General features: G+C 53.5%; 1 protein-coding gene across 1 annotated transcript; it reads right to left on the reverse strand.

Moving 5' to 3' along the window:
- Positions 1 to 598: 598 nt before the first annotated feature.
- TBXT (T-box transcription factor T) lies at positions 599 to 9,371 on the reverse strand. Its single transcript, XM_086705970.1, has 8 exons — positions 9,166 to 9,371; positions 8,491 to 8,755; positions 7,598 to 7,732; positions 6,718 to 6,779; positions 6,535 to 6,596; positions 4,865 to 5,041; positions 3,308 to 3,437; positions 599 to 1,520 (listed from the first exon to the last, which is right to left on the reverse strand). Exons 1-8 carry the CDS (start codon positions 9,369 to 9,371, stop codon positions 1,247 to 1,249), a joined length of 1,311 nt encoding a protein of 436 aa, XP_086562096.1. The 3' UTR covers positions 599 to 1,246.
- Between the last annotated feature and the right edge of the window lie 15,446 nt (positions 9,372 to 24,817).

Consider the following 24,817-nt stretch of genomic DNA (forward strand, 5'->3'; position numbering starts at 1 on the left):
ACCTAAGGAGTTCACCAAGGGCACTAAAAAGTTAGCAGTGCTGACTTGTAAAAACACTTCTCCCACTCCCTCGGGAAGTTTCGAAGCCCCTCTGCCTCGTTCCTCTTCACCCTTAACGTCCACGACACCACGTGTGTCCAGTGTCACCTTACTGGCCGAGCTCCAACGGACTGGCCATCTGTAGCCCTTGGCAATTCTGAATAGGAGGTTCAAATACGCAGCATCAAACTAAGGGTTCAGCCACTAGATGGAAAGACTGCCCCGATCGAGCCGTCTGGTTCTCTGCTCAGAACGCCAGCAGGGAAGATATTTACCAATGCCCTATTGTTCCCACATATCAACTGTTGCTTTGTGTCAGTTCATTTTAGCCCTGGCCATCGCCCACGCCCACGATGTTATCAATTATCACCTTCTGCATTTTTGTGGTAATGAGCAACGAGTGAATACACGCAGTTCACAGGCAGTTCTGCAGCTCGTTAGATGAAGCATTAAGGTTCACAACAGATTACAATGCTCCTTTGGGACAAGGTCTTTGCCACCGGCCGTCACAGACTCTCGCCCCCCCAAAAGAGGAATCTGAATTAAAAACTAGACCAACCAAATTTGGATATTGCTTTTATTTTGCAGAAAAAGGCCTCCTGCTGATTGTCTTTGGCTACTTAAAAGACAAACATAAACGATCATAGGTTTAACAACACAAGAGATTAACTACCGATGCTCGAAATGAACACGTTCTAGTGGGCGGAGCGGGCAAGTCTGCGTTTCAACTACAACCTGCCGTCCTCGGCTGTGACATGATCCTGTCCTTCCCGGCACAGACCCACCTGTGACCGCCGCCACAGAGGGTCTGGGAAGTCCTCCAAAGCCACAAGGAAGAGAACTGAGTGTGCGTGTCTCTTGCACGAGTAGGACCGGTGGGGTTTACAACTGCCGGTGGGCCGAGGCTGCACGGGCCGTATGAGAAACGCCACGTGTCTGACCCCAGCAAATGGCGTTTATCGCGAATCGCGGTAAATTCGGGCCGCCGCGCTGCGTCCGTGCAGAGTTCCCTGCGGGTGCGCGGCGGGCACGGCACTCCTGAGGGACAGCGGGACACGTGTCCCTCCTAACCGTAAAGGGAGGGTGACAGGGCCTGTTTCCTTCCCTCAACCCAGGAGCGGCCACCTCGGTACCTGGGAGGTGAATCGGGCCCGCACTCGCAGCCGCCACAGAGAAGTCCCGCGTCGTTTACGACACAGGCCTCGATTCACATGGAAGGTGGCGACACGGGCGTCCACGAGGCTATGAGGCGGGCTTGGGCCGAGGCGTCGTACTGGCTGTCAGGGATGTCTGTGGCCGCGGGGGCCCCTTCGTACAGCGGGGATCCCGAGGAGGGGGAGGCCGGGACCGGGTGGGCCAGAGGCGCCGCGTGTGCGGAGGGTCCCCGGAAGAACTGGGCGCCCAGTCCGTTGGACATCCCCGCGGCCTGGGCACCAGGCGTGATGGAGCCGCTGCTCACGGACCACAGGCTCGGGTACTGGCTGAAATGCAAACGTGGAGACAGTCAGGCAGAGACCAGGAGTGGGGCCCCAGACCGGCTGCGGGAGGGACAGCAACAGCCAACGACCCGAGTGCTGACCAGGGCGCCGGACAGCGTCTTCCAAGCAGGTCACCCGCTCTGTTAGTCAACCACACCCTGAGGTGTGCACAAGTGCCGGGCACACCTATCAACAAGACACACGACCGTGGGAGCCAGACGCAGAGCACTGCGCACGCACACGGCAACTCTCGCTGCCAAGGACGCCAGGCTCGTGGTTTGGCGCCCTCATGCAGAATCCCGAACCCCCGAATCCCCCCAATCGGATGCTTCGGCATGCCCCCACCCCACTGCACCGACCCTCGAGAGGCAGACAACACCCTCCTGAAGCATGATGGTTTGGAAGGTGCTTCTTACGGTGACTCCGAAATAGACACCGCCCTCTGCACCTTGTCCTGGGCAGCAATGCCCACCAGCAGGGCGCGGTGCAGCAAGAACGGGTCTGAGAGTCTGACCCGGAGCCCCGCCCTTCCCTAGCTGCGTCAGGGAACACTGGCCTGTAACCAGTTTTGAGCCTGTCTCCCAATCCGTGGAAGGAGGGGTTGGATATCAGTATTAGACCCTTCGGTCTGGGAACATAGACTTCAGCAGGTTGCAAACCTGCTAAAATCGTTTGGAGAAAACGTCTTCCTATAAATGAAGGCGACCTTACTCTACGTGGTGCTATAATGCTTACTGAGCCATGTGCTGTATTTCAGCTGTATTTGAACTTGAAAACAACCCTGAGTTGAAGGAAGTCGTCTACTGCCCCCTGTTTATAGACAGAACACATGGCTCTGAGATGCCCAGTCCGGATGGTGCTGTGGGGTCCCCCCCCCCCGCCAGGGGTCTGTAACCTGCAGGTGATTCCATTTCTGTGCTGGTTTCTAAGCGACCGTCCCGCCCTTGAAAAGTTGGCTGCTTTACGCACCTGAAGCGCTGTTTGCTTTATTTTTTACAGGCAGACACTTAGATTCTTATTATCAAAGAATTCTTTCCTAGACAAAAGAATTAAGATCTGAGGCATATTACGGTATGCTAAATAGAATAAAGGCACTGCTTTCGAAGTCGAGATAACTTGTCTACAGACTCATTCTACCGTGAGCCACCAACTTGCCAAATCATTTAATATCCCTGAGCCTGTTTCCTCGGTAGAAAATGAGAGTTGACTTTCAACTTTGTCTTAGTTTTTTATAATAATCCTAGGAAAACCCTCCGTATGTTTGCCAATCAGCTTGATTTTTTAAGCCCATCTCCCCCTACGTTATTTTCAAGTTAATAATAAAGCATTCATTGTTCTTTACTAGTTACCAGCAACCACGTAAGGACTTTGGTCCTATATCCACAGGAAAGCCAACTACATCTTTTCCCTTAATTCAATAGCTCTTCTCAAAAAAAGGTGCTAGAAACGTTTCTTCAGATTACACCTGCTGACCCCAACTCTGTTAAAGACAAAGAGATGGGGTCAGTTGGCATTCTTGTAGAAACGAGGCTCCGAGAGTTTAAGAGACTTGTCCTTCGCAGGAACTAGTAAGTGCCAGAGCCAGGATGGGGGCCCTGGCTTCCCTGTGATATCTCTATCCATGCCTCACCGCGGTCATGCAACCTGGGATCCCCAGGTTAGCGGTACGGCTACAAATAACTGCCCAGCCACCCCCAGGTGAAGGGCAGAATAAAGACCAAGGATGGAAACGGCAGGACGCCACATTCGGGGTCCCAGGACGCTCTGCATCATGTCCAGACGTACGTTACCTGGAGCCAGCGGGCGGGCCGGCGCTGTGGCCCACGGGGAGCATGCTGGTATGGGCGGGTGTTCCAAGGCTGGGCCAGCTGTCGTGGGACTGGAGCATGGATAAGCATGCAGACGGATTGTCAGAATAGGCTGTGGGAGGTGACAAGCCATCGTTATGGACGCCATTGGCCTGTTTCATTGGTCATCAAAGGCAAATACTTATGGCCATACGTCTGTTTTGGAAAATGCATCCAAGTCAACCCAAGCCTTTTCTGTATCTTTAGATCCGCAGATGCCCCGTAGAAACAGAATCCTATAACCACTGGATGGGGGATTAATTATCCTTAAATTTTGTTAACGTTTATTTATTTTTGGGAGACAGAGAGAGACAGAGCGTGAGCGACGGAGGGGCAGAAAGAGAAGGAGACACAGAATCCGAAGCAGGCTCCAGGCGCCGAGCTGTCAGCACAGAGCCCGACGTGGGGCTCGAACTCAGGGACCGCGAGATCATGACCTGAGCCGAAGTCGGACGCTCAACCGACTGAGCCACCCAGGCGCCCTAGGGATTAATTATCTTTAAAAATAAAAATAAACAGGGGCATCGGACTTTGGCTCAGGTCACGATCTCGCGGCTCGTGAGTTCGAGCCCCGCGTCGGGCTCCGTGCTGACAGCTTGGAGCCTAGAGCCTGCTCCGGATTCTGTGTCTCCCTCTCTCTCTGCCCCTCCCTGGCTCCCACTCTGTCTCTCTCTTTCAATAATAAATAAACATTAAAAAAAATAATAAATGTAACTTCAGCCTGTCTTTTCCCAAAACGTTATTTCTTAAGATTTGAAAGGACTTTAGAAACACTTGCTTCAGACAAAACTATGATCTTCTAACCTCAGGGTCCAGCCGCTGGTTGAACAAGTCCCAGTGACTATTTCTTTCCCAAATAAGCTCCTTTCATTTCAAATCAGCGTTAACTGTTTAATTGTTTTATGGTGTTCATTAACTATGTTCCTCTTTTTAGAGCCAGACAATATCGAGTCTAGCCATGCACGGTGTTAGAGGAAGTTAGGGAAGGGATGTCAGTGGTCCAGCCCTGTGCTCACAGTCCTTAAGCGCTCGTCAGGATCAGCCGGAAGACTGCGGATTCAGTAGGTGTGGGGTAGTTTCCAGGTGATGCCCACGCCGCTGGCCCAGGCACCACACTTGGAGAGACACTGGAAAATCACGCGTGGGTCTGGTTCAGCCGGTAATTCTCACACCCATCTGACCCGGCATCATCACTTTAGAGGGGTCCATAAAATATCCAAAGCTGGGCCCCCGGAGACAGACCCGCAGCTCAGGAAAAACGGATGCATTTCAGCACCGCAAGCCCCCTGGTCCGGACCTCACACCTTCAGTGCGAAGCCCGCGGTGGGCGGGATGCGAAACGAAGGTCCGTCTTGAGCCACGAAGGGGCTGGCTTGGGTCCGCTCCAGAGGACATTCTTCCAATCCTGGTCTCCAGAACCCATCCTACCGATAGAGGCTTTTCCAGACGCGGTCTCCCATCCACCCCCAAAGCCCCGGTCTACTGCGACTTAGAACTTACTTGGAGAATTATTCCGATGTGCATAAGGGCTGGGGTAGGGGGACGGACGGTGGTTCCTCAGGGCGGGGTACCTTTCACAGCCGTGAGTGGAGGGAAGTGAGAGGGGCCCTCCGAACTGTGGGTGGGGGGCGGCGGGCGGGCACAGGGTGCTGGTTCCAGGGATGAGCCACCCCCCTGCTGTGAGAAAAGAGTGCTGAGTAACTGGCATTTGCATACCTCCCTTATTTAAAGGACAAGAGAGCGGAGACCAGAAAACCGGGGGTGTCTTCCTGAGGGGTCCCCGACGAAGAGAGGACTCATAGTGTCTAACACCAAGTCCCCAGATCAAGTCCCGAGGCATCTGGGCTTCAGCTCCACATGAGAGGCCATAGGCGGACGAGGGTTTCCACAGCCACAGGGCACCCGAGAAGGGCTGGGAAACCCCAGCCTTGGCCAACACCTGCTGCTTCCTCACCCCCCTGCCTCAACCCCCCAGAACCTTCCGAGGCCCGTCAGCTCCCAGGCCCTAACTGCTGAGCATGAAAAAAACGCGGAAACAGATGAAATTCAGAACCAGACGCGCTCAAGACACATGGAGCGACTCGCGCGTGGCGCCCCCCCCCCCCACCCCAGGAGCTGTGTCCCCACTGGAGCCAGTTTCCTCCTGCTTTTCTTCTGCTCTAGGCTCAAGGTTCTCCCCGTCGTGCATCAGAGAATCACTCCCTCCACACCCTGCCCGCCTCTCACCCTCCAATCTCTTCTCCAGTCACGGGTTTTTAAGGCATTTTTTTTTTTTTTTTTTAATTCAGAAACGCAACCTCTAAAGGGACAACTATTCTGGCTCTAATTTCCAAACGACAAACAATTCCTGGGACAACATTTCAATGAGGGAAAGGTCCCGTGTGCCGAGCGGTGGCAGCCCACGCGGGAGCCACTTTAGAAGAGCTGTTTGTTAAATTAGCCGAGAAGAGGGTTAAAGAAGAAATAGGCCGGAAACGTGCCATGCCTCTGGAAGAGGCGGCAAACGTGAACTTTTCTGTCCATTATTTAAATTCCAAGCCCCTTCCCTGTATAGAGAGGACAGCTACACGGAACTTGGTCTCCTGATGGCTCTCTAGACCCGCACCCCCGGGCTCTGGCTGGTGCAACTGGAAAAGGGAGCTGGACTGGGAGCCTTCTTCCCAGCCTGCAAGCCGCCGTTCCCTCTAAAACCAGCCTCAGGTGACGGCCACCCCCGGAACCGAAACGGGCCAAGGGAAAAACCACACCGCTCACGAGCATCGTTCCCAACACGATCCTCCAGTCTCCTATCGCTGACAAAGAGAGAAACCGTGTCTAACGAGCTGGCTTCTCCACTTGCCCAACACGGCAGGGTCCAGCCACCCACCAAGATCTCAGCGATCCGACCCAGCCCTGGCTCGAGCTGCCTCGGAGCCGGACAAAAGAGCCCAGGTAAACTCTCCCCGGGCTTCTCGGTCAAGGGTGCTGAATGGCACCCACAGCCCTCCCAGTTGGATCGAGGGTGAAGACCAGTAGTAAAGGAGCCTCAACATCATGGGCCCACGTGCCCTGCACGGCAGAAGGGCGGTCAACTCCCCCAAACGCGCCGCGGGTCGCCCCTCCGGCTTCCGGCCCTCAGCTGCCTAGTCCCCAAGGGAAGGGACGCCGAGACAGAGTGCAACAAACCGTACATTGGGAGTACCCGGGCTGCTGGCTGTCTCCAGGCTCCTCCGTCATATCCTTGTGATCGCTTCTGTCAAAACAACGCATCGAACTGTCAAAAAGGAGAACTTTTCGGAAAACTGCATTTGCAGAAATATTTCCTCTTTCTGCATATTTCTTGGCCCGCAGGGTAGAAGTTAGAAATCTCTCACCTTTCCTTTGCGTCAAGGAAAGCTTTTGCAAACGGATTGTATTTAATTTTAAGAGCTGTGATCTGAAAAACAAGAATTCACGGTTACTGGTGCACTGCTCGTCAGCCGGAGGATTGTTTGGTACCGGGAAATTGGGAAACATCAGTGCGTCCCTTTAAAGATTCCGACAGAACCGGACCCCCTCCCGGTGGATTTTTCTGTTTGGGTCTGAGGTGGCTGAGCGATGGGAACATTTCACAAAGTACGTTGTTAAAAGCTGCTTTTCTGAGCGGAAATCACGGGAAGGAGTTTAACCCGCGGCTGACAACGTTCTGCGCGCAGAAATCAAACCAACGTGGTTCAAAACATAACCCGGATCTGCTTGGGAAAGAGCGACCTTCCAGGGCCCTCAGGTGGCCAACACGGACAACCTAACCAGCTCATCACAAAACGTCTGCACGCGGGGCTCAGACTTCGAGATTTACAGGCAGGGACCAGGGTTGGGCACCTTGCGGATTCTTGCCCCTCCCCGCTGCTGGTCAGGACGCTTTCCAAAGATTTCCTCCCTCCCTCCCTCATCTTGCTCTCAAGAAATTCGCACGGCACTTCGCCTAAAACTTTTGCTCTTTTCGTTCGGAGATTCATTTGCTAGATGGTTCTAGTTTTAGACGCGTTGACAGAGAAATAAAGGCAAAAGGCCTGGCCAAGGACCGGGACTAAACTTTTCGCCGCTCGGGGCCGATTCGGGCCGATTCGGGCCGATTCTAGGCTCATGGCAGGTTATCTGATGAGGCCTTACTTACCAGGCTAAAATGCCCCAGGGCCCCACACGCAGAGTCTCTGCATGCTTTGTGAGCTCCGAGGGAACGTCGCCCACCCGGACGCCCTCTCCGCCGCTCACCTCCTCGTTCTGATAAGCGGTCACCGCTATGAACTGGGTCTCGGGGAAGCAGTGGCTGGTGATCATGCGCTGGGCGCCCCCAACTCTCACTATGTGGATCCGAGGCTCGTACTTATGTAAGGAGTTCAGCATGATCTGGGGGAAGCAGAGAAACCAGACCGTCAGATAAGGAAACGTCCCTTGCCCTGCTGCGGAGGAGAAAAATACACGCGATGTGCACAGAGCCGTGGAGCTCACAGCAAAGTGTCTCTTTGCTGGTAAGTGGGCGGGTTTCCCCACGGGCACTGCTTCCCACGACTAGCGTTAAAAAAAAAAAAAAGGAATGTGAGATGCTACACCCCATTAAAGGCAATGAATGCCCATCATGAAATCCTCTGACCCGGTGGAGTAAACTGTTAATGCTTCCAGGATGGGAAGTAGACGTCTTTAAAAGCCTGAGCTTGTGTGCGAGGCGCTTGAACCTGGGGTCTCCCGGTTGGGCTCTCAGAAAATGCCAAATTTACAAGTTTGTTCAGAGCACGGGGCCACATGGCCGCCCATATTTAGCTCCAAAGTGACCACTGCCCCTCAAGGCTGGTTATTTTCTCTGCCCCTAGGGCGGTCGCGGGCTTGATTGCAAAAGCTCCCCCCAGCCTGAGACCCAGACCCGCTGAGTCTTCAAAGGGGAAGCTTTGCCCCCTGCCCCGCGCTGCAGGCCTTGGTGTTGCCATCATCGCTTTCCCATAAACAACACCGAAGGCTTAATTGAGGCCGGCGGTGGCAGTTTCTCCCGGACACAGGTCACCTGGCGCGCAAGCACAGCCCCTCCCAAGGCTCCGCCAGCGGAAGGTGCGGCCCCCGGCCCGCCTGGCGCGGCCCCTGCCCCTGCCCGGCGCGGGCTCCATCACACCTACCTGACCCCCTCCGTTGAGCTTGTTGGTGAGCTTGACTTTGCTGAAGGATACAGGCGCCTTCATCCAGTGCGCCCCGAAGTTGGGCGAGTCGGGGTGGATGTAGACGCAGCTGGGCGCCTGCGGCTCGGGCTTGCCGCCCGGGACCCACTCTCCGTTCACATACTTCCAGCGGTGGTTGTCGGCCGCCACGAAGTCCAGCAGGAAGGAGTACATGGCGTTGGGGTCCAGGCCGGACACGTTCACCTTCAGCACCGGGAACATCCTCCTGGAAAGGAAGGAGTGCGGCAGGAGGACCCCCAGAGAGGAGCTTTCGGACGGAAGGCACGCAACCTGGGACAGAGGCCGCTGTCATGTGGCGGCAGACAGAAGCCCCCACGCCCCCGCTTCCCAGAGCCCCCCTAGGTCCGCAGGCGTCCCCCACGCACTCTCACGGCCTCCGGAGGCAGGGTCGGGGAGCACTGGCCGAGGGTTCTCCGCGCGCGGGGCAAGCGCGTGTCCCCGGGACGCCTCCCGAACTTCCGCGGGGAAGACCTCAGGAGAGTGGCGGCGGGGGCACACCGGGCTCCGCGGCCGAGCGAGCGGAAGGGGGCAAGAAACCGCATTTCCCCCCCCCCCCCCCGCCCCGTCCCGGCAGGAAGACTTCTCCGGGCCCCCGGGCGCCCCGCGCGCGCCTACCGGCCGTTCTTGGTCACGATCATCTCGTTGGTGAGCTCCTTGAAGCGCAGCCACAGCTCGCTCTCCTCCAGGCCCACGCGCAGCTCGCGCTCCGTGGGGTCGCCCTTCTCGCTGCCCGCCTGCAGCTCGCTCTCCACGGCGCTCAGCAGGTGGTCCACTCGGTACTGCAGGCTCTTCCCCGCGCCCTCGGCGCCGGGCGAGCTCATCCTCCCGCCCGCCCCCTCCCCGCCGCCCCCCGAAGCCCCGACTCGCGACGCGACGGCCACCTTCACCCCGGCCGGCGGCCGCTTTTCCGAGACGGCGCCGGGCTCCCGGGCGGAGGGCTAGGAGCGCGACCTGGGGGGGGGGGGAGGGGGCGGGGGAGAGGGGTGGGGGGGAGGCTCTTCCACTTGAACTCCCGCGACGCACGACCCGAGTAGGTCTCCGGGGACCGCACCGGCGTCCCCTCCCATAAATAGGGCCGTGGCGGCCGCCGAGGGGAGCGGCCGATTGGGCCGCGCGCCCTTTGAAGTGCGGGGGCGACTGCCCATTGGCCGCGCGCGGCCATTTCAGACCCGGCGCGGGGGCTGGGGACGCCGGGGGACCCACCCCGGGCTCCCGCGCCCGCTTCCTGTCAGCCGGGGCCCCGGCCCGACGCGTCCCCGGCCCGGCCCCTCCGCCCCCGCCCTCCCCCAAACGTTTGCGCCTCCATCAAAGCGGCGGGGCGGGGGCCGCGGGGCCGGACACTGGGGCTGGGCCCCTGCCCGCGCGTCCCCGAGGGGCTGCCGTCGCGCGGGAGCCGGCCCGGGATCGCCCCGCCGGCGCCCGGAGCCCGGCCCCCGCAGAAGGCGCGCGCCCCCGCGCCGCGTCGCCCGGTCGTGCGCCCCCGCCTCCGCCCCGCTAGCGCCCGAGACCGGGGATCGGCCCACCCGGCGCCCCCGTCCCCGCGCCTCGGCGGCCCGAGCCTCTGCCCGACGGTGGGCTCCGCGCCCAGAGAGGGAAATACTCAGAAATCAACCAAACGGGTCCCTTTAGGAAGTTTTCCCGCCTGCTGCGTAAACGCGGGACTTGGATGACGGGGTTTGCGCGTGCACTGAGTGGGACCTGGGGGTTTGCGTGGCTTCTGTGGTCTGATCTTTCCTTCCGCGGAAGGTGGGCGCGGGAGGAGGCTGGCCAGGGGGCGCCCCGGAGAGCAGGGTTCGGGGTGCGCCTCCCCGCCAGGCCCCGGGGGGCCGCAGCGCCCGGCGGCGTGGGGAACGGGTGGTTTATGACCTTTCGGTGAGAACCTCCGCCAGAAGAGCGAAGGAAAGGTGACAATGAGCAGGAAATAGTTCAATGAGGTCTCTTTAAACAATAACATTCCTCCTAAAACGGGAGCCCGGGAGGCGAGGAGGAGCGGCAGCTCCGAGCGCCGGCTGCGCGCCTCTGAACCCCATGGCCACCGCTCTAACCCGAGCGTGCGGTTCCAGTCGGTTCCCGGGTCTTCGCCGCGCGCACCCCGCCCCCCCCCCCGGCCCGGGGCGGGGGGGGGGGGGGAGCCAGTGCATCGGGTGGGGCGGCCCACGCAGGACAGCCCCGCGCCAGAGCTAGGGGGATCTCCAGGCAGGACGCGGGGTCTGCGCCCCGGCCACCCCTCCCTGCCGGGGCAAGCCGCGGGAGGGATCCGGGCCTTCGCCTCCCGGGAGCCAGCCCTGGGGGTACAGGGGACGCCCGCCACCCCCTGGGGTGGAGATAGCGTGTTTCCAGAGCTGGTTTCCGCCCCTCTCCAAATGGGTCCTGAAGATCCGGGAAGCCCAGCGCACCTCGTCCCTGTACGCATTTCTCGGTTCTTTTGTTGTCTAGGACGCAGGCGATTCCCAAGGGGCTGACCCGAGGGGGGGGGAGGGGAGGGAGGATTTTCCTTCTGGAAAGAGGCACCGAAAGGACCTCATTTGCCCCTGAGAGCCGGGCCCTCCCGAGTTGCCATCCACCGGGCTCTTTGGGCCTTGGGATTTGGGGGCGAGTCTTTTCCGAGAGAATTAAAATGTGTCAGAGGTCATTTCTGCGTCCGCACTTGTCCTAAAGGGGAGAGGCCGGGTGTGAGGTGGAGAAACAAGGGAGGGGATCCGGCAATGGAGGCTCTCTGAAGCCCTCCCCCCATCAGAAGCGGCGCCCCCAACGCCCCCGACCGGTAAGGCGCCAGTTCTGTCGGTGTGTTGCACAAAGCCCAGTAGAGCTCCCGGTGATGAAGGGTTTCCAGATCGTTCCAGAACTATGGTTCTGATTTCAGCGGGCTCCACAAACAGGAGGGGGCACGACCAGCTAAGAATAAAACCCCATCAGGAAAGAATGTTAAGTTTCAAAGCCGTGCAATGCCATTTTTACTCTCCACAAAGAACGTCCCAAGGGTTCAAGAACACCACCCGGAAATTCGGCCCCCGTAGCTGGTGCAGCTAGGGGCTGGGGGTTCCCGACTGTGCGGAGCTGGGAAGCACTCTCCTTTTTCACCTTCACCTTTCTGGGCCTTGTCTTCTGGATCTTTGTTCCTCGGTTCCCAGGAGAACCGTCTCCAACTCTCCGGCCTTTTCACTGAAGGCTTCCGTGCATGACAGTTTACAGCCAAAAACTTCCTCAGGCCCAGCTATAAAGGATTCCCGGTTGGTAACAATGTGCCTCCTTGGGAAGGAGGAGGTGCGGCCGGCTGCTCTGTCCAAAAGTCTGTCTGTCTTTCCTTGGGAAGCCCAGCCTTTCAGGGGAAAATCTGCAAAAGGTCTTACGGCTGGACCTCAGAATGCAAATGGTCACCCCCAAAATAACTTAGCAAACACTTTACAAGATTCTGATTGTAAAATTTCTGTTCAGTGTGGAATATAACAGAGACTTATGTATACCCATAATACGTGTGTGCGTGTGTGTGAAAATAAAAACCTCCATCACTAACCACTCTTCACATTTTGCTGGCCTTTCCTCACTTTTGTTCATTTTTTTCCTTCTGCCGAGCTCACTCTCCCGTACTGGTCAGGCCCGGCGGCCAAAAGCTTTGGCAAGTCCTAAATTTAAAACAACGTAGATAGAGTGGGGAATAGCAAATCATTTGTGTCATCAGTTGGTTTATTTGTCTCTCCCATTGAAAGGAACCCAATTGGGGCGCCTGGGTGGCGCAGTCGGTTAAGCGTCCGACTTCAGCCAGGTCACGATCTCACGGTCTGTGAGTTCGAGCCCCGCGTCAGGCTCTGGGCTGATGGCTCAGAGCCTGGAGCCTGTTTCCGATTCTGTGTCTCCCTCTCTCTCTGCCCCTCCCCCGTTCATGCTCTGTCTCTCTCTGTCCCAAAAAATAAACGTTGAAAAAAAAAAAAAAAAAAGAAAGGAACCCAATTAATTGTATTATGGTTTGTAGAGTTCCATAATATAATTCTCTGGACTCCTCACCATTAAAAAAAAATGTTAAGGCCATTGGGTTGTTTGGGGGGCACTTGTGGTTTGTGGAGAAGAACAGGGACCTGTCTTTTTCTGAGTACCCTGGCCCAGCTCAGTGCAGCCACGGGAAGGTGACGGTCAGGCCGCCATCTTGAGCTGCGGCCTGCTGTCCCCTGGCCTGTTGGGACGGCCCTCACAGCCCCTGGATTGGAGGACGGTCCGCTGGAGAAGCACTTCAACCCAAATACGTCCTCAGTAGACGTTCTGTGTGCTTTGTGGCACATGACCGTGCACGGTTTCCTGACGGGAGTTCACACATTAAAAACAAGCCTGGTGAGAGGCTCAGGGCCTGGGATTGGGGCGCGTCTCCTTAAAACTCCAGGGCGGCTGCTCAGGTCCCCTTGGGTTCAAGGCTGCGGAGGAGGGCTCCGTGGGCCGGCCGGGCTGCCATCCCTCCCGCGGTGGGAGCTCGAGTGCTCTCTGTGGGGACGCTCAATTTTGTCCATGCTTGCGGGGCACGGGTTTCCCCATGGTGTGTGAGTGGGGTGTCTTTCCCCCGACGTCTCTCGAATGCAAGGGGAGCCCTTCCGTGGTCGGTCACAGTTGCTGACAGTTGCTGTCTGCAACTGACAGTTGCTGTCTTCTGGGGACTCCCCGCATCCACACCCGGCCCCTGGCCGGGGCCTGTTCTGTTTACCCTGCTGGCTCCCGCAGCTGTGGCCCCCAGGCCTTTCTGCACGTCGTAAGTGGCTCTCGAAGTGTCCACTCGTCTCAGTGTCCCTTTTGGGTCTAGTGCTTCCGATGGAGATTTCGCTTCTGTGGCGGCCTTCCAGCAGCCCCCGCGCCCTCCGTGGCCTCGCTGGCCTCTTTCGCGGGCTCCCGCTCCCCAGGGCTCTGTCTCTCAGAGGCCACAGCTTTCTGGGTCTCACTGAGAAGGCCCAGCAGTTTTCTGGATTCGTCTTTTGGTTCGTATACTTTATTATTTCCTCTGATCCTTCTAGATAATCCCACCGCCCTTAGCCCCCAACACTCAGCTCCGCGCCACTTGCTTTCCGCACTCACTCCTCCTAAATAGGGAGGCCTCCGCGCCTGGGGCTCACTCTCCGTGGTCTCGATGTGTGGACGTGGACGCCCCGTTACAGGCCAGGTGCAGGCTCCCACACTCATGGGCTCAAATAGTCCATTGTCTTAAAGACCATGAAGGAGGGATTCTCTGTGGAAACTGTGTATCGAAAGAGGCCCAGAGAAGGAAGAGAAATTAACAAAGTGAGTGTGAAAGCGATCAGAGCATCCCCCCCACCATTTAAAATTACTCAAGAAGCCCTGACGGGGCCTCCACTCCATCATCTAAGGGATGATGATACACTTAACACCGTGGGACCTGCTGTCTCCTTTCTTTGTACCTTCTCTACATCTGCACCTATGTTTTGGAAACTCCTATTTTGCTACTGAAAGCAACATGAGATCCCAAATGTATTGTCTGGTAGAAAAGAATGTTGGGGATACAGACGCGCGCCCAGGCCTGCCCAGCTCTGGTCGCCACAATCACTAGTTAGCAGTGAGGGTGGACGTCATCCTGAAGGGTTGTCCTCATTGCTGCAAGGGCCACGCAGCGGCTCGGGCTCAGAGCTGGGACACCCGACATTTGCGTGGAGAGAGCAGAGGCAGCCTGGGGGTGTGGCCCCGGGGACAGGGCAGGGTTCCCGGCCCGGGACTGGAAGAGAGACGGAGCTTTTTGTAGAAGCAAGGGATGTGTGGCTAGGAGGGAGTCCACTTTTCATGACAGCAGAGACTCAAAGACACAGTCCCCGATCTAGCAAGAGCGAGGCCACGCGGGCAGGACATTCCACGGCGAGACAGGCGTGCTAAGTGCACGATGTGGGAAGAGAAAGGGGGCAGCAGTCAGGTAGGTTGGGATGGGGGTGAGGCCCGGAGCAGACGTCCTGAAGGGGATGGGCTTTCAGCATCTACAAGGATAGATAGGAAGGCCCTGAAAAGGTCTGCAGTGTAGCCTGTGAAGGTAGTGGAACCCTTCCGGGGGCTTCCTGTAGGGATTCCCATAAACACCGCAGATGAAGACCAAAAACGAACAAGGAAGAATAAGACAGCGATCAAATTGTAAGAATAGCTTGGGGATGGCTGGCTGGGGGCAGGCGAGAGGAGGGAGGCCAGAGGCAGAGCCGGGCAGAAACCTGCCCGAGGGAGGAGAGGAGGCAGAAGACGGCAGGGCTGGGGGTGGGGGGTGCTGGCCTGGCCCCCTCGTGTCTGCTCAGAAGGATGGGGAGGGAGGGCCTAAGGTATGAGCTCCCTACGGGTCAAGTAGCAGGCTGATGAGGCCACGGGAGGGCTCAGCAGGGCCCCAGGAAGAGACGCTCCGTCCGTGGTTCTCACCACAGCCGCTGGGGAGGAAAGTCCTCCGGAAACTGGAATCTGCCCTTTCTACATACGTGCTAACACACACTGCCTGCAGGATGGTCCCCCCCCAACCCCCGCCCCAGCCCAGCCTCCCATCCCCGGACGCAAGCGGGAGGAATTCGCATTCACGGAGGCCACTGTCCCCAAGCCATGATCTGGACGCCGGCAGCCCTGCCCGGGGGAGGTGGGGGGGGGGGGAGGGCTGAGAGCCTCTCCTTCAGGTTCAAGCAACTACGGCTTGGGGTAGAGAAGCCATCCGTTTAAACCCATCCTGTTTCCACTAGACCAGGTTAAGCACCTGGCAAGTGCAGACAAACGCACCGTCCCCCTGTCGCCCGCCACGCGCATACATTCCAGTTATAAAAGGAACCTGGGGTGTGTGCGTTTGGGGAGGGGGCAAGGGTCAGCTTAAATACTTTGGAAATCTGAAACACGCAATAGTCACACGAAGGACGACGGTAAACTAGGGGCCGAAGAAGGAACATCTCAATCCTTAAACAGCTGGCCGTGCGGTCAAAGGTGTCAGAAACTAGAGGGAAGAGGGGCCAAAGCCGACCAGAGCTTCGGGCTGAACACATTCTCCTGGTCCCGATCCCACAGAACCCTGGGAACGTCAGCACTGTTAGCCTCCCCCTTTAAATTCTTTCATAGTGGGGCGCCTGGGTGGCTCAGCCGGTTAAGCAGCAGACTCTGGATTTTGGCCCAGGTCACGATCTCACGCTGACAGTGCAGAGCCTGCTTGGGATTCTCTCTCTCTCCCTCCCTCTTTCTCTCTCTGCCCCTCCCCTGCTTATGCTCTCTCTCTCTCAAAATAAATAAAACTTTTAAAAATAAATAAATAAACAACATGTTTCGTAGTAAAAGAAAATGTAGATCTGAGAGGTAGAGAAGTTCCCCAGGGTCACACAGCAAGAATCGCACGTTATGCTAGCTGACTAAGGTGACTCCAACACGGGTAGGGAGAGTCAAGTCACGTTCTTGGTCTTTGCTCGTCTGCTTGTCGTCTAGCTTTCTGACATCATCATTAACCCCAGAGGGAGGCTTTTGGAAACACCACGCTACTGTGATAGCTTCTTCACCGGGGTGCGAGAAAGGTTCGTGAGACCGAAGGCCATGAAGGACCCTGGCAGTGTTACGGAAACTTGTTGGCTCATGTTTGGGGCAAAACAAAAACTGTGTTAAAATTGAAAACCTAATTAAAACTTAAAGATGGGGGAATTTTGTTACTTTTCACGACAGGCAATAACGTGAATCATCCGCTGGCTAGCTGGCCAGGGTAGGGGATTAGAGATCGGGTCAGTTACGGCCATCACCCAAGAAAATCACTTGACATCTGTAGCCTGAGTTTCTTTCACAATTTGTAACGTAGGTATGCTGGCTCCGTGCAAAGGTTTGTGAGGGCTAATAAGATGCCGTTTTGAATCGGTGCCATTTTCGGCTCTGCACTGAGGTGCGAGAGGTCCTCCGAAAATCACTGGGCTCCGTGCCCAACACTGGGCCACCGCTTGTTTTTTGAGTCTTTTGAAAATAAGCCCTCCAAGTAACAGACCTGCCAAAGATCGAGTCTGCGGGATTGCAACGTGCCGAACAGTTCCCTTGGGAACACCTTCCGTTCAGAAAAATACAAACATATTGAACGATTGTTCGACTGTCTGCCATAATCCTTGGCTTACTTAAAACCCTGGACCCAATCTAGCAAATTCTTTACCTGCATCCGGCTTCCCTAGCCATCTTGCCCTGTGGTCCGTTCTCAACACAACGGTCAAAATCAACTCCTCCTCCACGTCCCTCCCCAGCCCCAGACACTCGTGCCAAGCTGGGCTCCGGGGGCGCCCGGTGGTGGCACAGTGGGAAGTGACTCTGATGGAGATACAGCCTTCAAGTTCACTGCCAGCATAGCCGTTGCAGAAGTCACAAAACAGAAGGGTTCACAGGCCAAGTGAAGAGGCTCGGATCACAAGGTTGAATCAACTAGACACCCTGTGAGCAGCAAAGGAGATGGGGGGCGTCAGCCCGCTTGGGTGGGGGGCCCTCACTACTTGGAGCCGCGGGTCTGGGTCTCTTGGCTGCATCGCGTTCCCGAAGATGGTGCGGTGATGCGAGCCAGCATTGGGGCTGAGCGAGCGGGTCTAGACACTGCCTAGAGAGTAAATCCCCTGGTGAACCTTCGTGGACTCATGACCCAGCATCAATCCTCACCCATGAAAGAACTATTGTGGCGTGTATCCCTTAAAGACAGGATTCTTGGGGCGCCTGGGTGGCTCAGTCGGTTAAGCGTCCGACTTCGGCTCAGGTCACGATCTCGCGGTCCGTGAGTTCGAGCCCCGCGTCGGGCTCTGTGCTGACAGCTCAGAGCCTGGAGCCTGTTTCCGATTCTGTGTCTCCCTCTCTCTCTGACCCTCCCCCGTTCATGCTCTGTCTCTCTTTGTCTCAAAAATAAATAAATGTTAAAAAAAAAAATTAAAAAAAAAAAAAGACAGGATTCTTTCTGGTTATACCTGACCGTAACACCATTATCAAAACCCAAAAAAAAAAAAAAAAATAACTCCTTAATGTCATCAGAAATCTAGTCAGGGTTCGGATCTCCCTATCAGTCTCATGAATCCATGAGAAGATTCTGACACGTGTCTTTTGATGCCCCCTGTGCAAGAGTTTCCACAGCTGCGTTTTAAGCCTCGAAAGGGAATTTCTGGGTTAATATCCACCTGTAGGATTTCTGGAATATCTGAATTTTTTCCCAAAAAGGCTGAACCAGTTTTAGAGGCCACCTGCAGTGAGCGAGCATCCACTCGCTTTGCAGCCTGCCCAACACGGGCCTTCGTCCAATTTTATCATTTTTCGCATCTGATAGGTATACAAAGAATGTTATGGTTTCGAATTACATTTTCCTGATTACGAAGGATTTTGAGATTCCCGTTGATCTTCTTTCTAAAATTCTATTACAAGAGTTCGTTTATTTATTTATTTTTAAGTTCATTTATTTATTTAAAAAAAAATTTTTTTTAACGTTTATTTATTTTTGAGACACAGAGAGACAGAGCATGAATGGGGGAGGGTCAGAGAGAGAGGGAGACACAGAATCAGAAACAGGCTCCAGGCTCTAGGCGGTCAGCACAGAGCCCGACGCGGGGCTCGAACTCACGGACCTCGAGATCGTGACCTGAGCCGAAGTCGGACGCTCAACCGACTGAGCCACCCAGGCGCCCCCATTTATTTATTTTGAGAGAGAGCGCGTACATGCGAGCTGGGAAGGGGCAGAGAAAGAGAGAGAGAGAGAGAGAGCAAGAGCACAGTGCAGGGCTTGAACTCAAGAACCATGAGATCATGACCTGAGCTGAAACCAAGAGTCGGATGCTTGTCCAACGAAGCCACCCAGGCACCCTCAGGAGTTCTTTTTAAATGCCAGTACTAGTCATTTGTCGATTTTATAAAAGCAAACATTTTCCCACGTTGTGACTCGACTTTTCCTGTCCTTGATGATGTCTTTTTGTGAACAGAAAATCTCAGTTTCAACGTGGCCAGATTTATCACACTGTCCTTTTCATTTTACATTCTTTGTGCCTTTAACAGAGCCATCCCAGCAGCCCAAGAGACTCTCTTACATTGTTAAAGCTTCATAGTCCTGTCTTTTTACGTTTAGGACTTTAATCCATAGAGAATTGACTTCTGTGCGTGAGATGAGACGGAGATCCAGTCTCAACGTAGAAAACCAATCGTCCCAGCACCATTCGCTAAATCGTCCTCTATTTCAGCAAAGACCAACAACAAATCTGCCAGACATCGTTTCCATTCTGCGTCTGACTTTGGAGTCTGATTTTTTTTTTTACGTTTATTTATTTATTTTGAGAAAGAGGGAGGCAGAGAGAGGGAGAGAAAGAGAGAATTCCAAGTGGGCTCCACACCATCAGTGAGGAGCCATATGTATACAGGGATCGAACCCACGAACTGTGAGATCATGACCTGAGCAGAGGTCAAGAGTTGGATGCTTAATCGACTGAGCCCCCCAGGCGCCCCTAAATTGCTACAGAGCTTTAAATCGGGACCTGATGTGTAGGACAAGCCCCGCCCCTTACTACTTTCTGTTTCCGGTGTGTCCCTCCTGTCCCAGCTGGCACCTCCTTCCCATGAACTTCAGAATTAGCTCGTCAACTTCCATGAAACGTTATTGAACTTGCATTAGATCTAAAGATTAGATTGAGGGGAACTCACACCATTTAAATTGCACGGTACTTCTATTCAAGACCATCACACTTCCTTTTATTCAGGTCTTTTTTCAATGTCTCTCAATGATGTTTGATGATTTTTTTCTTCACAAAGGGCTTATGTACATTTTTCCAAATTGAATCCTAGGTAATTACTTTCGATTGTTATCATCAATGGAGTCTTAAAAAAATTATTCTATAAAATTATGGAATTTGCATGGAAACACTTTCACCACATTAAAAATTTCATATCCATCTCACGTAAAATCTCACTACCAAGTGAGCACTGAGGGACCAGCACCCAGGTCAGCAAGCAGCCCATTTCCAGCCCCGGAAGTTTCCTCCCCCTTTGCAAGCCCCTCTCTCCCTTTCAATGTGAACCATTTTCCAGAAAAGTAGGATGCATTCTTGCTTTTCTATGTTCCTCAGGACTTTTCTATTTTTAAAAATCTGTTTTTTTAATTTTTTACAAACATTACAGCTTTTCTTTCTTTTTCTTGTTTATACTACTAGTGAAACTTCCAGAACAATCTTGAATAGAAGTGAGATGCACAGGCATCCTTCTGTTGTTCCCAACTTCGAAAGGAACGGTGTCAACATTTCACCATCAAGTACATTTTTTACAAAAATACTTTTAAATACACTAACAGATTAAGTGATTTTCTTCTTATTCATAATTTGCTATTATTTTTATTAGAGCAGAAGTTACTGAATTGAACTCTATGTTACTGGGCTCTGTTAGTATTTTGTTTAGGACTTTTGCAACTACATTCTTGAATGCGATCAGCTTCTATGTTTTCTTCTAGTTTATGCTGGGTTCACAAAAAAGTTGGGGGATGTGCCTTCTCTCCCCATTTTCTAGAGAGTTCATAGATGGATAATGACATTATTTCCTAAGTACTTAGAGAATTCACCAGTGAAACCATTTGGGCCTAGAGTTTTCTTATTTTCCTTGTGAGAAACTTTTGAAATTATGTATTCGATGTATTCAATAACTATAGGACTATTTAAGTTTTCCATTTCTTCTCACTGAAATAACTTACCCACTGTTGCTACTGAGACATCATCTGTCTTTTTAATTGTTATTCCTTTGTAATGATCGGTCTTTTCTCTCTGGCTTCTTTACAGAACTTCATTTTACATTTGCTGTTCTTTTTACGTATTGCTCTTGTGATTCCTTGGGAATCCCTAGATCGAAGGATTACTTTCTTTCATCGATTCTGGAATGTTTAAATTTTTTCCTTCAGGTATTTCTTCTTCCCCATTCTTTCAGGTATTTCTACTAAGCCAGAATTAAACGTATGGTGGATTTTCTCACTAGAGCCTCTGTTTCCTTTAACCTCTCTGTTATTATATATTCTGTCACTTTGTTTTTCTGTGCTATATTTTGGATAATTCCAAATATTATTATTTGGATACTTTTGATCTATGCTATCTTCAGGTATGTCTAATCTATTCTTTAGCCCCCCATTGAGTATTTCTTATTTATTATGTTTCCATTCTAAAAGCTCTATTTCATTCTTTTTCAAACATATTTTTTTAAAAAATGTTTATTTATTTTTGAGAGAGAGAGAGACAGAGTGTAAGTGGGGGGTGGGGGGTGGGGGAGGGGTGAGAGGGCAGAGATAGAGGGAGACACAGAATCCCAAGCAGGCTCCAGGCTCTGAGCTGTCAACACAGAGCCTGATGTGGGGCCCGAACTTACAGACCACGAGATCATGACGTGAGCCTACTACGTCGAATCCTTCACCGACTGAGTCACCTAGGTGCCCCTCAAACATCTTGATTCGTTTTAGAGTCTCCTAGTGTTTAGTCATAATTTAAAATTTTTTTCTGTAACTTACTTAACCATATAAATCATACTTAGGTATTTTCTTCATCTGCTAATTTCCATGATCTCATCCCTCTGTGAGTTTTATTCTTCTCCTTTTTCTACGTCTTCTCATTCATGGTTCCAGGCTTCTGTGTGGAAAATGTTACGTTTATAACGAATATGTTATTTAGTGGATGATGCTATTGTTGCTTATCATAACTTTGAACTAAAGAAAAAGAAATCTGCCATTTAATTGCTTCTTTGGGAGTTTCAACATTTCTTCGTCCTTTTCATCAAGGTGATGCTACGGTCTCACTCCTGGTCCACGTAGTTGGTCCAATATCGCCTTGCTGTCCTGGCCTCCTACAACGAAGAAAAGGGGAAAACTGCAAATAAACTCCAAAGGCCAAGTGTCACGGCCAAGTGCACCCACTGCCTCTTAGGACCCTAATTCTTGGCCATTTTTCTTATTCACCAAGCAGTTAGAAAACAATTTACTGCCCCCCCCCCCCCCGCCCCGCCGGCCCCTGCTGTTATCCTGGGAATCTCCCTCTCTTCAGGCTGCTGACCCATCTAATTCTCAGCCTCGAAATCTCCATGACCTTTGCCCCTACTCCACAGAGGACACGTGCTTGCTCTCTTACCTCTGGGCTTTGCCCAGAGCTGCTCAGACTCAGAGATCGTGCTGGGCATCCCGCTCTGACCGCAACCTTCCATCCTCCAGCGTCCCCTGCTTTCCCTCCCACTCGAATCCTCCTTTGCTCGCCCGGGAACTGCATCGTCTAACCCCCGGGCAGAGAAGAGACATGAGCGAACCACAACGTGGTGAGTCTGAATTGCTTGTTCCAAAGTCAGAGGTACTGCGGCCATCCTAGAAGGAGCAGGCTCATCCCTTGTGTGTTCTGGAAGGTTAATCCTAAAGGAAGAGACAGAGGGAGAGAGAGAGAGACTTGAAGACTATATTTAAATTTTTTCTACACATAAAGTCTTAAAATGGTATTAACACCAATGTACAGTATTTTCTGCAAATGTAAGAGTTTTTCTACTTCGTTGAACTTCATAGCATTAAACATTTTTGGATCACAGACCTCTTTTAAAATCTAATTTTTAAAGACAGCACCCTGTGAATCCTTTCTCCAAGAAAAATCACACGTACGTAATCATATAAAATATATTTTAAGTGCTTTCCACCCCCCAAGTTTATGAATCTGACGTTAAACACCTCGATCTACTAGACGTTTGCCAACAGATTTCCCCATTCAGTAGCTCTCTGAAGACTCACTTGTAAATTTTTTATTGTGTATCCATTCATACTTACAATATCTATGCCTCTTTTTCTTTTTTTTTTAAGTTTTTTAACATTTATTTATTTATTTATCTTTTTTTTTAACGTTTATTTTTGAGACAGAGAGAGACAGAGCATGAACGGGGGAGGGGCAGAGAGAGAGGGAGACACAGAATCGGAAGCAGGCTCCAGGCTCCGAGCCGTCAGCCCAGAGCCTGACGCGGGGCTCGAACTCATGGACCTCAAGATCGTGACCTGAGCTGAAGTCGGACGCTTAACCGACTGAGCCACCCAGGCGCCCCAACATTTATTTATTTTTGAGACAGAGAGAGATAGAGCACAAGCATGGGAGGGGCAGAGAGAGAGGGAGACACAAAACCTTAAGCAGGTTCCGGGCTCCGAGCCGTCAGCACAGAGCCGGACGCAGGGCTCGAACTCACAGACTGTGAGATCGTGACCGGAGCCGAAGTCGGACGTTCAACCGAGTCAGCCACCCAGGCACCCCGACCTCTTTTTCTGATATGCGAATCCGTAAGGCAGTTATATCTCAGGCTGGAAATTTTGAGCACTGGGGAACTCACGGAAATGTTTTCAAAATTCTGAAAATAAGGCGTGTAAATTTCGGATTCACATTTTATACTCCACAATTCTGCTTCGGAAGACGTTTTGAGAGCCACAGATCTCGGCTAGATAAAACCATGTCTGCTGCTAACAAGACAAAGTAAGCTTCACCAAAACCAGTTATCAGAGAAATGAAAACAAATCACTATTAAGGAGGGTTTGTGTGCGCGTATGCCTACGTGTGCGTGCAGGAAAGAAAGATCTCCGCTGCAGTTGCGTGAAAAGCCAAACAAATAAATGACTCAGGAGGCACACACGTGGGCTGTATGTGTTGGCTTGAAACTAATATCCATAAAACATCTATAATCGAGTAGAATTTGAGGGCTACCCGGGAAACAGAGATCAGAGGACAGCTGGTACCCGATGATCCTGTCTCGTCTTTAGTTCCGGGTCTACACCCGAGTGCCCAGAGGAACGCCACCTGTGACATTTTTTGGAGGCCGGAGAGCAGAGTTCGTTGGGTTAAGAGCAAATTCCGGCTCCTTACCAGCTCCCGACCTGCACGGAGCGTGCACCTGATTCCTCAGGCGTCACCGGCCTCTGGGCTAAGCTTCATCTTTGTGGTGACAGTGTGACGGTTACGCTCGAAAGCACAAGTTGCCTTGATGCAAATAGTAGTTCTGTTCATTTCAGTCACGCTGGAAAGGACTCTGAAACGAAAAGCGGATGCTGGCGGGGTACCCGGGTTGTAAGAGACCGTTCCAGGCGCCTTAGGCCTTGCCACGCCACCTCGAGACAGACTACGGCTGAAAACAGCTGTCCCCCCAATGCAACTGAACACAGTCAGAGGCCCGGCCGCACCTGGGTGTCTCCCTGGAAGGAGGCAGGGGGCCCTCGCTGCTTCCGCTGGTGGACCTGGTCGCTGGGAGGGATGGGAGATGCCTGGCCAGGGGCGCCTGCTCCCGCCCGCACGAGGCACTCTCGACGACCGCCACCTACATCGCCCGCACACACGGGACCCGGATTGTACAAAGAACTCAGCGTTCAAAGAGCTGGTAACACGTCCCGGGGGTACGAAAAACGCCTGACAGACGTCAGTCAACTGAGTCCGCGCAAGACCCTCGCGTGGGTATCTCTATACGCACCGCGCAAAATGAGGAAACCAAGGCTGGGCCTGACAAAGGCCTCGTGGATAGATGGGGTGGCCGGGAGTCGAATCAGGTATGCCCTGCGACGCCTGGGGTGCCATCCTGCCTCGGAGCGAGAAGGGGGGCCGTAGACATAGGTGGAAAACTGAACCAGAGGGAGCTCGTTCATTCATTCATTCATTCATTCAAGAAAAATTAACCGAGCTCCTGCTGTTTGCCAGCGACTGAACCAGAAGCAGGAGGCATGCAGGGAACGCGGTAGGCCGGGTCCCCTCGCTGGGTTTCCAACAGGGGGGACCGTGGGGGAGGGGCAGGCAGACAGGCTAAGAGCAGGTCTGTGGTGGGAGTGGAGGGAAATGCGGGGTACCCACCTTTTCCTGGGGGGCGTCCCGGAAGGCTTCCCGGAGAAAGTGGCCTCAGGCGGAGATCTGAGGTGGGAGCCTGCCCCCTAAACCTGGCATCCTTCGCGTTCGGTCGCTGTTACCCCTTCACTGCTAAATTCTCAAAAACTGCACTTTGGGGTTTTTTGCACTATTTCTTCTCTCTGGCATTTTTTTTTTTTTTTCCAGACTACTCACATGCCACACCGGGCTGGTTGGTGCCCTCTCGTCTTCCAATTGGGACCTTCTGTTTTAGCAGCTGGACTGTCGCATTTCAGGAAGCTGAGGGGAGGCTGTGCTGCGGGCCGCTGCCTAGGTGGGCACACGCTGCCCCCCCGTCCTCCTCCCCCTGGGCCCGGGCCGCGCTCCACGCTGCCCGTGTCCACTTGGGAACACGCAATCCCGCTTTAGGAAGCAAACATGACATTTAGGGTGTGAGTGTCAACTTTTAAAACAGAACTTGGTAAAGCTGG

This window comes from Puma concolor, chromosome B2 (assembly GCF_028749965.1).
Source record: "Puma concolor isolate L17-30 chromosome B2, mPumCon1.1.hap2, whole genome shotgun sequence".
NCBI classification, from domain to species: domain Eukaryota; kingdom Metazoa; phylum Chordata; class Mammalia; order Carnivora; family Felidae; genus Puma; species Puma concolor.